The following is a 17,203-nucleotide window of genomic DNA, read 5'->3' on the forward strand; positions in this document are numbered from 1 at the left end:
ATCTGCTCTTTGCCTGACTCGAATTCGCACTTTCAGTTACGCTGCTTGCTGTGATTTCCTCCAGAACAACAGTCTCCTGTCAATCATCAGAGCGCACGAGGCACAAGACGCCGGGTATGAATTTACTTTTGGAGCTCTCGGTAACAGCGTTTATTGATTTGTGTCTCTCTCTATTTCTGTCGGCGCCGCTGCAGGTACCGCATGTACAGGAAGAGTCAAACAACAGGATTCCCATCCCTAATCACGATATTCTCTGCACCCAATTATCTGGATGTGTACAATAACAAAGTAAGTGGCGCAGGCTGATATGTGGAAACAATGCCTCCGATTAATTGGCTTCGGCCACTGATGATCGACTGAGAGCCTAGTCCAATTATCGCTGTTGTTCGATTCCAACAAAGCTTTTTTCCGTGTTATCTGATTGACCCACTCTCGGTTTGCTATTTTTAGGAGGAAAATCCTTTCTTCTTCTTATTTATCATAAATATATTTGTTTGCTTAAAACGACAAAACTATCGTTGAAAACAGGAAAATAATAAACATTCGTTTTTCGCGTTTAACGAAGATTTTAAATTGAGAGCTGTATCAATTAGAATTATGGTGAATTTGATCCATTTTAATTTTGCAGGCTGCAGTTTTAAAGTACGAAAACAACGTGATGAACATCCGGCAGTTCAACTGCTCGCCGCACCCGTACTGGCTGCCCAACTTCATGGATGTGTTCACGTGGTCGTTGCCGTTTGTAGGCGAGAAGGTGACCGAGATGCTGGTGAACGTGCTCAACATCTGCTCGGACGACGAGCTCATGTCCGACGGTGATGACGCCCTGGAAGAAGGTGAGACTCGAACCTTAATCTTGTCCCGTCCTTTGCGTTGTCTTAAATTTATTCATAATAATTCAATAATCTCGGGACGGGTGCATTATTTGACAGCATTTACTGACTTATGTCTGTTCTCTCTCTCTTATGAACTGTTCATAATACTTGGAGAAGATGGTAAGAATTTGTTTCGGGCCATTCTGATGCTCGTTTTTCCTTCTGACTATTTATTATATACACTCTTGTTTTTGATATCATATAAAGATTTTCCTTTCGTTCTCTCATCTTGGTAGTGGTATTTTTGGTCTACACTCTTTTTTCACCTTGGTTTTCCTATCGGAAATCACCACTTTTTCAAAATCCACACACTCACACCGTAGTTAGAGCCAAATTATTGTACTCTCTCTCATCAGCTGTATGCGCGGACCAACTATTGTGTTTGGTTCCGAGAATTTTGCATAATTTGGACACACACCTCCTTTTCTCTGATCAAACGAACACAGTGGAATAAAGAAAAACTTGCACTCCCCTTGATTTTCTCTCTTGATTCTGTATCTATAAATCTCTATTTTGCGCATATTGGACCCTGTACTTCTTCTATGGCTACAATGCACTCATTGCGTCAAATCACAGGGAAACTTTTTGTACCTAAGACTGGTAAGTCATAGCCAAGGAAAGATTCCATACTTAATAATCAGACGGATTTTTATAATTGCGTAATTTTGATTGGTTGGTTTTTCTCCTCACATCTCTCAGTTCGATTCATTTGACTCCCTAATAAATTATTACTCTTTTAGTTGCTCACTTTAATTCATTATCTTTCCTCATTTATCACCATCAAAATATGTAATTGACGAAACCAAACCGCCCCACGACTCCTCCCTCCCTCCCCAGTAATTCAACATTTTCAACTCGACCGACCGTTTGTGCGTGTGGTTTGAGCATAATTCTTTCGCCTAACTCTCGCCTCCCTCCCTCCCTAAACTCTTCTCTCCCCGCCCCTCTTGCCCCTGTCAATTTGTTCTAAATAGAAAAGTTGTGCTGAGGAAAGTAGTCGCTTTTCTAATAAATATATACATTTTTCTTAAATCTCTGCTACAGATATCAAGCATGTTTAATTATATTTTTTAACTCCTTCTGCCCTGCTTGCTGTTAAAACTCAAGGTGTGCGGAAGGTTGTTCGGGACAAGTTTCTCTTTGGCCAATATCCAATATGGCCGCTAAAGGAAATTCTGAATTTAACAATAATTGGACTTCGCAGTAGAGCGTATTCCAAGACAGGAAATGGAATTCCGGCAGGACAGGAAAATATTTTTCAGGAAAACTTTTCTTGAATACGCTCTACTTCGGAGTGCAGAGGAAAAAAGCTGCCCATATAATCTCCTTCTAAAGTAGAAACTGTATTAAATCATTTTTAATAAGTTACTTAACCCTTTCTGCTTGGATCCTTAAAACCTGACGACCCTGTTTAAACGTTTGAATCTCTCCGGGCATCTCGGTTCAGCTAAATAATTTGCGTTTCTTGGTCCAATCATAATTTTCCGCTTCCTAGTTATCAAGTTTGGCTTACTACTTTCCTTGGTAATTTTATCCAAGTCTTTGGAGCAGAAAAGGACGTGTGTTGCTGACTTTCACTCTCAGTTAGTTCACTTGGACCCCGTTCCCAGCGAGAAATGGGACTTCCGTCAGATTTATTAATTCTAAGTCTTGTGGATTGCGATAATTTTCTCGCTGGGTGTTTTTCTCAGATTCGTGTTTAGTTCTCTCTCTCTCACAGTTCTCTAATTTTACTGACCACTGACAACGTGCTGCACTTTTGCATTCTCACTTTTCAAGAATTGTGTGCAAAACTGCAGCACCTTTGATTGATATTTTTTTCTTTCCACAACGGAAACACCCAACTCTTGTGTTCTTGTCTTTCATTACTTTCTTCTTCTTCTCCTCCTTTTGTGTTCTCTTACACAGATCATTTGCTACTTTTGCTGATTTATTTTCCTTCACTTACTTAATTAACTTTGGTTCCTCACAGATTTTTCAGTGCGCATGCCTTTGAATATATATATATACCAAGGAATGGAATTTTTTTCCATTTACTTAACTAACTGAAAGAGTGTGTGTGTGTGCGCTATTTTCTCAGCTCACGATGTTGCTCCGAGCACACATTTTTTCAGCAAGCTCTTTTTGGTTAGACAAGAACAGTTTTTGTGCAAATCTCGATATTTTTTAAATGAACATGTCATTTATTCTTTCTGTTTTTATTCTTTTTCCATTCGTTTTGCGTCTATGACTCTCAACACATAATTGCTGATGATGTCCTTGACCTCAACCTCATTTATGCGGGGGTGAGTTTCACATTTGGATAATATTATATATACTTTAATCATCCTTCTCTCCGTGTGGCCAGCTCAAAGCTCTTGAATCCGTTCATTTATTGGTGGTGGTTGTACAAATTAAACTTGATCATGTACCACTCTGTAGAACCCGCTCGATCAGCTGCTTTTTGTCAGACCTCTTGTTGGACACCTGAAAAGGCAATTTCAGAGACACATTTCGAGAGCTGCTCTCGAGGAATTGGTTCCGAACTGAAATTGCCTTGAATGATTATTAGCTGTGCACTCAAAGCAAAGAAAGTAATATTTGAGAAATCAGTGTTTCCCTCACAGTTTAATGTACAAAGAGCTGGCCCGGTCGTACATTATTTACATCCAACATTGTTACTTTAGATGAGTGGCATTTAGTGGAGATGTCTCTGTATAGTCACGCCTTCCTGGACAAAAATTTTGGCTGCCACTCCGATGAAAGTAGTTTTAAAAAAAAATCGCAGTGTCAACCAGTCAATTGCCTTTATATATGTGTTGGTGAACGTGGACTACTATCATTGTCGGTGTTAGGTGTCAAGCGTAACTTTGATTTAGTTCTCCATCAAGTTTTCAAAACGATATAAAAAAAAATAATAGAGCAAGCACGTGCTTTCGATTTTTGTTCCATCCTTTTTCGGTTTGAGTTTTTTTTTTCATCTACTCACTTTAATGAGTGACGAAAATCCAGGTAGTACAATTTCGATCCGCTTGAGACATTTTTACCTCCGTGCATGATCTGCTAGCTGCCTGCTTGTTGAATGTAGTTTTGCTTCAATCATTATCATTCCTTCCTAAACGTTCATGAAGAGATGACAATCCAATTTCGAACAAGTGCTCAATCTCTTCACGTTCGTTGGAGAAATATAATTTAAATTTCCCTCATTAAATCTCAAATCTTTGCTCCTTTGGTGCAGGTGCAGCAGCCAACTTGCGTAAGGAGGTAATTCGCAACAAAATACGCGCTATCGGGAAGATGGCCCGTGTCTTCTCTGTGCTGAGGTGAGTTTTGAATACTTTTAAGACTAAAAATTACAATTTTAGCTTAAATTCAATATTTTTGTCGTGGAATTTGAGATAGCCAAGGCTCTGAATTCCAGTTATTTAAAATTTCAAAGCATTTTGTAGGTTTTGGTGATATTATTGAAATCGTTTAGTATTCAACAAGTCGTGACATATTCTCAGGGGAAAATTTTTGACCTGAATAGCAATTTCTGAGCTTCTTTTTAATTTTCGGAAATATAAAACGATGGATTTGCTCTTCAAATAAACATTTAAAACTCACAAAGTCCGGAACGAACCCTTGTTGGAAATATTTAATCCTTCAGAACGTCAAAAATGACCCCCTGATCGATTTGTTTAATTAAATAGTGTCAATAGAACCAAATTTTAGCTGTATATTGAGCAAAATTGTATCTTTAAATAATCAAGTTTGAAACTTTGAGCCTAAAAAAACATCAAAACTTCAGAGTTTCCTTGTAGGGAACAAAAAACAAAATGCAATCAATTAATTAGATAGCTGCTATATTTTTCTCAATTAATTTACTATCATTTTTAATCTCTCTTAAGTTTACAAGTCTTAATTATCACATAAACACTTTTGGAGACAAGCAAAGAGCATTCTGCGAGTCATTAGTGGTTGTCGCGGGAAGCGAAATAACTTTAAAAGCCATTAGAGTGTAGTTGGATCAAGTTGAACCGTGCTAAAATGCAAATGCTTGCCTGTGCAGAGAGGAGAGCGAGAGTGTGCTGCAACTCAAGGGTCTTACACCGACCGGTGCTCTGCCACTGGGTGCCCTCTCGGGAGGCAAGACTTCTCTCAAGAATGGTAAGTCGCTCTCGGTGAAATGCATGCGCTTCAGTGTCTAATGCATTTTTCGTCGTTCACTTGCAGCGCTTCAAGGATTCTCACCAAACCACAAAATCACCTCATTCGAAGAGGCCAAGGGCCTGGACGCCATTAATGAACGCATGCCCCCTCGCAGAGACGCGCCCTCTCCTGTCACGTCCGACGACTCCAAATCGGCGTCCGGAGGTGCCAGCAACGCCCACTCGTGAGCCAATTAAGCGTCATTCAAAGGTTGGTGCAGCTCATGATCTTACAAAACATAATAAATGCATTGTTTATCATTTATTTAGTTGTGAATCAATTTTAAAATGGCTATTTCGTGTTTCAGGGGCTCTGCAGGCAGCGCGTCCTCCTCCTTCTCTCCTTCTAATAGCCAAAGGTCATTGTCACGAGTTCCACCAAGAAGTCAGCTACTTTACGGAGGATTCAGCGAGAAGCAATGCTCTGTAACTCTCTATCTTACCTTCTCTTACCACTCTACTATTCACCACCAGCTCTATCTATGAATCTATCTTTCTCTCTACGCACCCCCTACGGTCGAAAGGACAGCCCTTAAATAGTTGAGCTACTCGTTCTGTGTATAAAAACGAGAAACAAATATTTCCACATGCCTTTGTTTGCGCCTACGACTAATTCGAAGGAATATTTATTACTTAATTAAAACTACAAATCGTAAACGCGCGAGTAGTAGCGAAAACAGCATGATGACGATGAGAATACTACGGATAAATATGAATAAATAAAATAAACAAATATATATATACTTTCTACTCTGTATTGAGCGAGCGAGCCCGCCCGCCCGCGTCGCTCTGTAAGTATGTACTTACTCAAATGCGTTGTATTGATCTTTAAACGGAGAATCGGACACAAAGTTGCTGTTGGATCTGCCAGCCTTGGCCTCCCGAGACGCGCGACGCCGCCGCTGGCAGAATTCGCCTTTTTTAAGTGTGAGTGAGCTTTAACGAGAGAGAAAATTTACACACAATTACTATCGCTATCCCTACCTAAGGTTAAGGAGGATTGATCACAAACACAATCTGGTTGGTTTCGCTTCTTGTTGTTGTTAATTACGCGCTGAATATTTTTTTCTCGTTTCGTTTCGTCGGTTGTTACACACATTATTTTCTCCTCGAAAAGAAGAATGATAAGTGATTACTCCCTAAATGTAGCCTCGATTATGTAAATTAGCGCGCGTACATATTATGTATATTGTTAGTATTTTTCCTCTTATATACATATTATATATATTATTGTTTTTGTTAATTTATTTTTACGTTTTTGTTGTTGTCTCGTAAGTGTTCAATCCAGACACATTGCCATCACATTAATACTAGACAAGTTCAATAAGTAAAGTAAAGAATAAAATATCATCCCTCCTTCAAGACGAGAAAAAAAGAATCAATATTGAATGTTATATATCATCTTATAATTAATTAATTATTACTCAAATTGCTGTGAATGCGTACGACGAGTGTGTGTGTATTTCACGGTTTTCAGTATTCGGTGAGAGAGCGAGCGAGCGCGCAGTTGCGGTTTTTGTCAGTGCAAATGCCATCATTTCCTACGTATATAATGACAAGCAAAGTTTGTGTGTTTCAAGCAAGAAAGCAGCCAGTCAGCTTATCGACAGACAGCCCCCCACTATAATAACATTTAACTAAAACAAAACAAGAGCAAAAAAGAAAGAAAATCTTTTCACCTTCCTCTGAAGACAAAAATATATATTATGCATAACCGCGATGAAAAACAATTCTTTTACTAGCTTGTGTATTTACAAATAAGCGAAAATATGATGGTAATTTTTCTATTCATGTAAATGGTGTGTCCATAAAGAGTATAACTACGCATAACAAAAGGAAAAAGCAAGAAAGAAAGAATTATTACACTAATCGAATGATTTCTTCAACTGATATGTATTAAAAGTAAAAATATAACGGATCACAAAGCGGAAAAATTCCAGGAAAACGGTAGTCAACCATGGGTTATGAATCAATATTATAATTAATACAAAAAAAGAAAACAATTGTATGTGGTATTGAATTAAGTGCGTGCAAATGCGGTCGGAGGAAAAAATAATATTGCTGTTCAGAAGAGTTACAAGTTTTAGCCAACTCTTGTTTCCGACGACAAATACTCGGTAGGCTTAAAAAGTCTTTTTAAGGGGGACGATTTTCACAAATCAAATTTCACTGCTCGTCTGCCCCCAGACGAGCGAACTGCTGCTTTGTTGGTGTTGACAAAAGTAAACATAATAAAAAGTTGAAATCTCTGCTTGTTTTGTGCTGCTGCCTGGGGATGTTATTTTCTACTGAAAAAACTATCTGAGATAAAGTGTAAAAATTAATGCGATATAAAAATGCATCACTCACACCGCAGTCCCTGAGCCGCTGAATCCGTGATTCGCGAACACCGCTCGAACGCGATGATTTTGCCGATTAGGGGCCGGTGCTGAAGGGTTAAATGTGTGCATGTTCTTGCCATTCTGTCTGCATTCTTTAACGACGAAAAGTATCTTTCTTAAACACACTCAAAACAAAAACACACACACGCTGGTGTATGTATGAAGTAAATTTATAATATAATTTTCGTTTTGTACACACACAAACACCGTCGCTCTGATTTGTATCTAGTTGTTAGTGATTAAAAGACAAAACTTGTTTGATGCCATCTCCAAGTCTATTTATAATCGTGTTCGCGCTGATGAAAAATAAAAGTAACAAACATCTCTAGCCTTTATATCAAAAGTCATATAATTATATTATAAAATAAACATAATGATACGAATGAGAAAGAAGAAGAAAAAAACACTCACTCACTCACCCACAGTTATGATGAAATAAAATTGTAAAAGCTTGATTGATTGATTGTATCTTTTTAGTGACTAAGGCGGATTTTGTTTCTTAGTTTGTTGTTTGTTTGTTTTGTAAATAGCGCCCCCCGAGCCCTGAAAACTCTTTTTAGACTTACGCACTTGTCATATATAATTGTTAAACACGATGATGATGTAAAGAGAGAAAACTACATGCTTAATTACCATTTATTATTATACTTACTTATGTATATTACAAACTGCAACTTATCCAAAGATGAATCCGCAGCCATCAATCGATTTCAGACTCTCATCTTCTTGCATGCGTCGAAATACGAGAAAAGAAAACCCTTTTGGAGTGTGCAGATGATTTTCCACGCCACGATAAGATACGATTATTATTATGAATTCGTTCTCATTACTTAAATTGCCAATAAAGTCTCTTTCTGCTGCAACAAAAGCGAGTTTGAAAACACTTAAATAAACACACGCGGTATAGATAACGGTCCCCTGCTCTTTGCCTCCGAGTCACAATGCCTTAACAATACACTTTTTAAGCTATACAACTATCTCTTGATGCACCAATCGATCGTTTGTTTGAGTTCTTCGTTTGAAAAAGATGAGAAAGCGTGCGGAGGCTCTGGAAACAAGCCGAAATATGTGTCAAACTGCTGATTTTACAGTGCACCTACTTTTGAAACTCGATGTTGATGGTTTGTTTGAAGAATAAACACGCTGTTAAAAGACAAGAATAGTGCGCACTTGATTTACTACTGATCATTTATAGTTTAAATATCATTGCAGCGGAGGAATTAGATTCCAGACGAGTGAGAAGGAAAAAAAGCAAACACGAGCTGACATGATTGATAAAATGTCTGTCTTTTTATTCTCTCTCTCATGAATAATTAGGGAAAGTCGCAGAGGTACACGTCTGTGTATCATCTCTCTGCTTTCCTTCGGCGATTCGTTCTCAACCAAAGCAAATTTATAATCTCTCTCTCTCTTGAATAAATAGGCAGTGGTAAAATTGCATTCATATATTATATCTAACGCAACACACTCTCACACACACGCATTATTATTATTATTATCGATTAATTATTACATTAAGATCCCCATTTGTTGTGAATGTTTCATGCAATTTGTTTAAAAGGATAAGATACAATTCTAAAAAATGAATAAAAATATTGATTTCCAACAATGCCTCTTTTATTTTGCTGTGAACCCTCATACAAAATAGTTAATATTCAATGAAAATGCATGAATTTAAATGTTACTATTGTGTAAAATAAAAAATAGCCGCTCATCCTGATTCAGAAGCTAATTTTTAATACTAGCCTATTTTAAAATTGCATGAAAACTTTCTATTAAATTAACTATATGGCTATTAGTAAATCATAATTTTGCTACCTAAATTAATTAAAAACCATTTTTTGAGTGCTGACACATCAGAGAAGAGAGCATAGCAGCAGAGTTCGGAGAAGAAACATACAAGTAAGTTTTGTAATTTTGCCCTAAACAAAATAAGCGCGCATTTATTGTTAGCCCAGCAAAAAAATGTGTGTTATTATAATCGTAATCGTGCGTCTAATTTTGCGCAGATAATTTTTTAATTTCCTTTCGTATGTCAATCTAATAAGTAACGGTGATTATTTTTGCTGATTACGGACAAACACAAATGCACGCAGAATTTATAAATCAATTACAGCAGAAAATAAAAATTAATTAACCTTTTAGGACTTTTAAATTTTACACGGTTTTAACCTGAAGCAGGGCTGATTATTCAGGAAAATAATAAAAACTTGTTTCTGCGTTGATTATTTTTGGAATAAAAACTTATGGCGTAAATAGTAATTTATTGGAATTTTAACCCTTTTAACCACGAGGACAAGTCTGTATAATGCCAGGTCACAACAAAATAAATTTTATCACATCAGATTGACTGGAATTGGAATTACTGAAAGAGGCAATACACTCTTCTTTCAACTCATAGTCAAACATAAAAAACTATTAAATTTCGGGGATTTTTTGGGCCTATTAAAAAATAATCATTACTCGATCGCAGTAAAAAATTCAACAGTGATAAATTTTGCGTCAAAAAGAGTAATAATTATTGATATGGCAAGTGTGGGTAAAAATAGCAGAACAGGGATGGAAACGGGGCGAATTTTAATAATTTTAAAATACATGATGCTGAGAATGAGAACACTGAGTGAGTGTGACTGCTTGCTGCGCTTGCTTGCAGAGAGAGAAGAGCAGCAGAGAGACACTGTTTACATTTTTTGTTCATCGCGTTCATCGCTTTGTACGCTTCCTAAGAATCATGAAATCATCCTTGACCATATAATTCCTGAATTTCGGTCAATTAATCTTCGATAGAACCATTTTAAGACGTGCTCAGCCTTATTGAGGGGATTTTCAATTATTTTTTGCAAAACATACCATAAGAAGTGATAGTTTTTTACGTTTTTTAATTTATGTAATTCAAATATTTTCTGCCACTCATGCCACTGGCCGTTTGCTACCTTTTACATCGTGAAAAATAAACTTATTAGGTAAGAATTCGTATAATTGTGTACATAATTAATTTCGTCCTGGTCACGGTAAAATTGCGCAACGTACAACAAACACCCAAATTTTCACTGTCGAATTGATTGTTGACCTTTTCTTGCAACAAGGAAATTCGCGTTGGTTGTTGAAAGTTGCGCAATTTTACCTTTTGCCGGGACCAGAACGATTTCATTGTTTGATATGCACACGCACACACAGTATGTATGTAATGTATGTAATTTATAATTCTCTGGCTAATTAGAAGCGCGTTGATTTATTCATATTCAATGTGTTCACTCGTACATAAAACATATTATGTAACTATGCATGATAAATATGTTATTATGTAATGTGTAATGCATATTTACATTACATTACTCTGTAGTGGATAAAATTGTGATGAAAATTCAAATTTTCAGCCACTAACAGAACTGCAAGCTAAATGGATGCATGAAGATAAAGGCATGGCGCAGTACAGAGACTCCCTGACCAACTTCTCCATCAGTGTTGGAGAAATTTTGAACCCTGCTCTCTTTTGGGGGTGCAAGTCGTGCAGAGATAACCAAGATTTGATTGCCCTTGAAACGAAACTGACCAGCGCTTTTCGCGATGCTGAACCTGCTCCATTATTCCCAACAACACTTGGATGTGTAAGGAATTTGATGGTACATTTTTCAGATATAACTTTGCTAATTTTTGCTCCTGCTCAGCTTGTCGCCGTGGAGCATCCTGAGAGGAAAGAATGGGTGCGCGCCAGAGTGTGTGAGATTGAGCATGATTTGCTGACGGCCAAGGTGTTCCTCGTGGACTATGGGAACTACCTGTCAGATGTGCGGGTGATGCACCCTTTGCCGGCCTGGGCACTGAAAATGTGGCCTCAGGCCTATCTCTTCCAACTGCGGGGAATCATCCCAGCAGAACTCCAATTTGATGAGAGTACGAAAAAGCACGTTTTGAGGTCTGAAATGATACTGTTTGAGTATAATGTTTTTTAACTTGTTGCAATTGTAGAAAGAGCAACAACTGGGTACTTGCCGCGAAGAACAAGGTGCAAGGCTTGCTTAGAAAGGGTCCTTGCAATTTTTCTTGGAATCAGGGACAGCTGATGCACGCCATCGGAGATGTGTTTCTGTACATCGAAAACAATGTGAGGATGGTGTCCCTTTCAAAATACCTCACACAATGTCAGTATGCAATCTCTGACAGCGAGCAGTTCCACAACGGTAAAATTCGTCAGATTGTATGCACAGGCTATATAATAATTAGATTTTTTTTTCATAGAACTTGTGGTGGAAGCAGTTGTCGCGATTGCAGACTTGAGGGAAGGATTTCTAGGACCTGACATCATTCCAGTCTTCCCGCCTGTATGATTTTATATCTATTTGTCGCTACTTAAATGATTGATAACCTGCGGGAGGTTTTCATATCAGTTTTCAATTTCTCAATGATTCATGAGAAAGGTCAGGAACAAGAGATAGAATGTTTTTTAAACAACAAAATTCAAAGTTATTTCCTGTGAGTAAAATTTAAGACACGCTAAAGCTGAAAGATAGGCAACCTGCACAAAACCAGAACATGACAAATTGCCTAATAACTCAAAAATCAGTTAACTCCTTGGCAGAGTAAATTATCAGCGCTGGTTCAATTCTTTCCTTGCCTGTTGTTTGCCGCTCGCTGCCACGTGCAAATAGTGGCACAAGTCGCTGCCACAGCGTCTATTAATTATTATTGCTGTATTAAGGAAACGACTTTCAACTGGAGCTCATTTTACTATTCATCAATGTTTCCAGGCATCACCTCAGGTCAATGAAAGCATCGCCAATTTACACATAAATGGAGAAAAGCGTTTGATCAGCAACGGAGCTGTGCAGCACTCTGAAATGCCAAGTTCTCCTAACGCAACCAATCCAGTTACAATAAATAGCTCTGGAGAACAGCAGCGATTAAGGGCTGCTCATCTCCAGGCGTATTCCAACAACCAAAGTGAATCTCAGAATTTTAAGAGCGGCGAATCTGACATCTGGAGTGCTTCTAAGGCGAGGAAGAATAGGGAGGCGGAACAACTTCCCATGAACATTGATGAATCGCAATTGTCTAAGCAGTTATCTGACATGAAATTAGGCGACGACAGTGAATCAGCTGAAAAGTAGTCGCATAATCAAAAAAATATATGTTTAAATTTATATATTATGTGGTTCCAGGAGGCTGAGCAATCTTCTTATCAACATGAAGAATCCGCATTTGCCTGTTATGGTGATGAATTTCCACCCGGAGAAGCCACTGACCCTGCTCACCTCTGCGCCCTTTCTTACCGACATTATTAGGGTCAGTCATTCCCCCCTCCTCCTGAACCTCTTGATGTATCACACTTGCGTTGTTTTTCAGGTGTTAGAGAAGGCTGGCTTTGTGACTCCAACCAACATTCAGAAGTACATGTGGCCATCAATCTGCAGAGGAAGAAGCATGGTTGCTGTTGGGGCACTTGACACTGGCAAGACTATGGGCTTCTTAGCCCCACTGGCCAGCATACTTCTGGATCAATCCACAGTCAAGGTAGTGCGTATCCAATCCATTAGTTATCAGTTTTAGAATGCTGTGAAGTTTTGATGAATTTTATTGGGTGTGTCGGAAACTAGAATAATTGGCATTGAAAGGTTTTTTTAGTGATGACGAAAAATTAAGTTAATAATTTAGAAATAAATGTAATCTTCAGTTTAATTAATCACTTCAACCTGCCTGATGTTTACTGTAGCTGTGTTAGCTTTTGGCCAGATTTGATTCTTTCATTTGAGTTAAACCTTGAATGTAATCATCTAACTTGTTAACTATTTCAGGAACAAGTTCTCTGCGGGCCTATTGCTTTGGTTCTTTGCTCATCCGGCATGAAGGCTGAAGGTCTTGAGGCCGACCTGAAGCATCTTGTGGTGACAAACAATTTTGCAAACGGGCCTAAACCTGATTCAAGAGTGAATATCATCTTGAGAAATAATGGCGAACAGGATCCAAGTAGCGCTGCTGTAATACTTTCCTGCATGGCTATCATTTTCCAATTTTTATAATCATCATTTTCGATGTTCTAGCTGGAATTGTTCAATGGTTGTCACGTGCTGGTGACAACACCTGGTGTGTTTAAAAGCCTGAACAAGTCAATTGATTTGACAAAACTGAGCATTGTTGTCTTGGATGATGCAGATATATTGATCGAGAAATGCAAAGAAGAGGTGATAAAAAATCGTAATTTCAGTTGAGCCCTAAACGATGTGTTCCTGTTATCGCAGGTGGAGGAGATCCTCAACATGTGTCAGGAGATGAGAAATAGAGAGAATCAAAAGGACATCCAGCTGGTGCTCACGGCGCGCAAGTGGCATCCAATGCTAGAAAAATGGGCCACCGACACATGTCTCAACAAGCCAGTGACTGTAGTGTCTGCTGGCTTTGAGCTGCTCATGTTTGGTAAAGTCCAGCCCATGATCACAGTGGTGTCTGGCGACAGCAGAATGCACCAGGTGGTCAACTTTGTCAGGGAGAGGCGTGGAAAGGCCAACATCCTAATCTGCTGCGGGGAAAATGAGACCGCTTCGCAACTGGGCGCCGCGCTGCAGGCTGCATGCGCCAATTTGATTGTAGCTGTAAATGGAGAAGAGATGGGAAAAATTTCAGGTGTGTTTAGAGGTTCCTTTGTCGACCCCTTTTTTCATTTAGGCGGAAGACCAGAGGATAGGTTAATTTTATTTCTAACGCAAGTTTCACAAGTCAATTGCTTTGAATCCACAATCTTGGAGCAATACATGCCTCTGCGCATAGTATGCCCCAAAATTTAAGTTTAAATTCCATTTTCTTTCGAATCAATTTGAAAGTTAAATGTTTAATAAAAAATGACAACTAAAAAAAATTAATACAAGATTTCTGGTGTAATTTTTATTTAAAATAGGATTGTATTGAATTTTTATAGTTTATTTTAAATCCAATGGCTTACAAATAGTAAACTTATAATTTCTTACAGTTAAAATATTAATCAATGTAAATTAATTTAACACAAACGACTGCAGTATGTCACTTACCATTAGTTCAGTGAATTTTTTGCGCTGTGACAAACGCACATTGTACATCAGTTGAAAGGCTGTTGTTTGCCTCATTCTTTGCAGCCCTGAAGAAGAAGTGGGTCGATCTGTCAGCTGGCGGTAAAGGCCCAGTTCTAGTTGCCAGCGATGACGTTCTGCCCTCGCTGGCCATTTCTGATGCTGGCATCCTACTCCATTACTCTGTCCCTGAATCCGATTATGCCTACTTCCTGCGCATGTCCTCCTTGTTCGACTCAATTGCACGGAAGCAGAAGGTAAAAAATTGGAAATTTAGAGTCGGTTTTGTAATTATTATTTTGAAAATCAGAAAGGACCTGAGGTTCACATCTTTGTGGACGTGGATTGCGATGAGAAGTGCATTTTGGCTCTCGCCGACTTCCAGGAAAGAGCGGGCGCCCCTATTCCCGAGCAAGTGAGCATGAAAGCGGAGGTACGTGGTTGTTTTAAGCTAAAATCTATTAGAAATTGCAATTTTCAATCGCAGATGATCAGAAAGAGAAAGGAACAGGAGAAAAGCCTGAGTCCATTGAGTCCCAAAGTGTGTGCTTTCGGCGCTTGTGCCAAATTGAACTTGTGTGCTGACAGACACGTTCTGGATCATACTGACATTCCAGCTGCTGATTTACCAAAGTATTATAAAAGAGTTAAACCGATGTAATGTGTGAATTAACTAAAAATGTTCTCTTCAGATTTAGTGAGGTGAAGGTGCAAGAAGTGTCACATGTGCACGACGCTTCACGCTTCTCAGTCCGAGTGCAGGAGCACAAAGGCGACGAGGGCAACGTGACTGAAGCCAGCAGTGAGCAGCATTTCGACCTGGCTATGGACCTTGATGAACACTTCAGTCAAGAGAAAAGCAGGTTAGCAGGGGATATAGGGGTTGAGATACCATCACAATTTTTCTCTAGTCGGGCGCATTGGTGTAAGGGGTTCCTGAAAAACTATAATTAAGATTTTTCTAATTGTGATTAAACGGCCACTCTTGAATGGATAGCATAAAGAGGTGTCATTCTTTATGGTTCTGCTTGTGGTTTAGTGCTAAATATTAAAATCTTTCAAATCGACCGAACAATTTACAAAGAACCCTTTAAATTACATCTTAAATATTTTTAAATCTCACTAAATTAAAAATCAACCTATTATAAAAAGCTAAACAATATTATTGTGTAGGAGTAACGAATTAATATTCATTTTTTTTCTCTGGCTGTGGAGATGTTTACATTAGTTACGATGAAATGTTTAAGACCCGCGCATGCTGATTTAAAATGTCTAAATAGTATAGCCCTATCCTCTCTGTCCAATGTGTTTTGTGTCTAGCAACTATTAAGTTTTTCTCTGCATGCTTTGCAGCATTGAGGCGCAAGAGGTCGCACCGACAGAGGAGAAACAAAAGCCATCGACTGAGGGCCAGCTGCGTCTTCTTGAACTGTCTGGTGACCTGTTCACGTGTCCGTACTCGCTGGTGCACTGCGTGGCCGAGGATTTTTACATGGGTGGAGGAATTGCCGTGCAGTTCAAGGAAAAGTTTGGTGGACACAAGCAGCTCTTACAACAGCGCAAGAAAGTTGGCCAAGTGGCTCACCTCAACTGCCATGGCCGCTTCATCTTCTGCTTGGTGACCAAGAAGAAATCAAGGTCCTGCACACCACGGCTGAAGGACATTCGGTGTTGTCTGAATGAACTGCGGCGGTTGTGCGAGGGGTTGCGCATCAACCGGCTTGGCATGCCAAGGATCTGCTGTGGCAAGGATCGTTTTGACTGGAACGTCATCAGGAGAGAAATTGCGTCTGTCTTTGGTGGAGTGGACATGATCATCAAGGTGTTCCATGTCTCCTCTCAAGAGGGCGAAGATCGTACCATGCACAGCCGTCGAGTCATGCACGCAAGTAATGACAATGAGGGTCGCAGCAATGCAGACAGGAGCAGGTCCAGAAGCAAGCCCGCTTCGGGGCACAGGTTCAATCAGTCTGTCAAGGGCGGCATTGAATATTTTGAAGCTAAGAAACCGAGGCTGTTGCCTGGCTCTAAAGACCTTCAGGACGGACAGATCAAGGCGAAAAAGAAGAAGCATCCCCGAATCATGCCACCCTCAGAACACAAACCTGACAAGTTTGAGGATGAAAACCAAAATCAGCCCCAGCAAGATGCAATTGACAGTTGCCGCACATTGGCCAGAAGCAAACTCTTCGATGACGCCATACAGACGGCGATACACGAGCCGCCTAGAAACTACACCAGGAATAAGAAATTACTTTGATAAACTGATATTCATATGTTAAATAATATATATGTATATGCTAAGCGTGGTAACACTTAACTATATTGAAATATAAAGAAATATCAATTGAAACGATTATTGTATAAAATTTATAATAAAGCAATCGTGTACTTGGCTCAATACTAATAGATGGGTTTTATTTGAATGAAAAATATGCGATATTTATTTGCAGAATGTCATTAAAGAACGTCCAGTTTGGAGTTACGTGTGCCATTGAGACGAAACCAGGAAAGACGCGGTTAAAATAATATTGCGTCTTAAGGTGCAAGAATAATTGTAAAGTTTATTTTATCACTAAAAATCAGAAACATTTAGCATAAATGACTAAATTGAAAAGCAAATACGCGGTATGAAAACTTATTCGGGTTCGAAATAAGAAGCAACAAAAGTTAAGCTACATCACATGTTATAATGCACTGTAATAATTACTCTCAAAGTGTGGAGGATTTTGATGCGTCTC

General features: G+C 38.9%; 2 protein-coding genes across 9 annotated transcripts in view; both read left to right on the top strand.

The window, feature by feature from the left end:
• LOC135944867 (serine/threonine-protein phosphatase 2B catalytic subunit 2) overlaps window positions 1-9,034 on the top strand; it is a 34,075-nt gene extending 25,041 nt beyond the window's left edge. Inside the window, exons 7-14 of one of the 8 annotated variants that reach the window (XM_065492068.1) lie at window positions 37-114; window positions 195-288; window positions 629-836; window positions 1,452-1,475; window positions 4,093-4,177; window positions 4,906-5,003; window positions 5,070-5,255; window positions 5,353-9,034. In XM_065492068.1, the coding sequence (XP_065348140.1) occupies window positions 37-114; window positions 195-288; window positions 629-836; window positions 1,452-1,475; window positions 4,093-4,177; window positions 4,906-5,003; window positions 5,070-5,233 (751 nt within the window). In that variant the 3' untranslated portion in view covers window positions 5,234-5,255; window positions 5,353-9,034. Of the gene's footprint in view, window positions 1-36; window positions 115-194; window positions 289-628; window positions 837-989; window positions 1,476-4,092; window positions 4,178-4,905; window positions 5,004-5,069; window positions 5,256-5,352 lie in introns of those variants that run through there. The other 7 variants (XM_065492069.1, XM_065492071.1, XM_065492072.1 and 4 more) reach the window with 7 other exon arrangements.
• A 1,777-nt stretch (window positions 9,035-10,811) lies between these two features.
• Window positions 10,812-16,863, top strand: LOC135946912 (uncharacterized). The gene is made up of 15 exons (XM_065495390.1): window positions 10,812-11,033; window positions 11,094-11,341; window positions 11,395-11,606; window positions 11,665-11,747; window positions 12,174-12,529; window positions 12,585-12,708; window positions 12,769-12,936; window positions 13,218-13,400; window positions 13,464-13,604; window positions 13,662-14,043; window positions 14,529-14,719; window positions 14,773-14,895; window positions 14,950-15,095; window positions 15,155-15,325; window positions 15,816-16,863. Exons 1-15 carry the CDS (start codon window positions 10,830-10,832, stop codon window positions 16,720-16,722), a joined length of 3,639 nt encoding a protein of 1,212 aa, XP_065351462.1. The 5' UTR covers window positions 10,812-10,829; the 3' UTR covers window positions 16,723-16,863.
• The last annotated feature ends 340 nt before the right edge of the window (window positions 16,864-17,203 follow it).

Source organism: Cloeon dipterum, chromosome X, assembly GCF_949628265.1.
Source record: "Cloeon dipterum chromosome X, ieCloDipt1.1, whole genome shotgun sequence".
Lineage (NCBI taxonomy): Eukaryota > Metazoa > Arthropoda > Insecta > Ephemeroptera > Baetidae > Cloeon > Cloeon dipterum.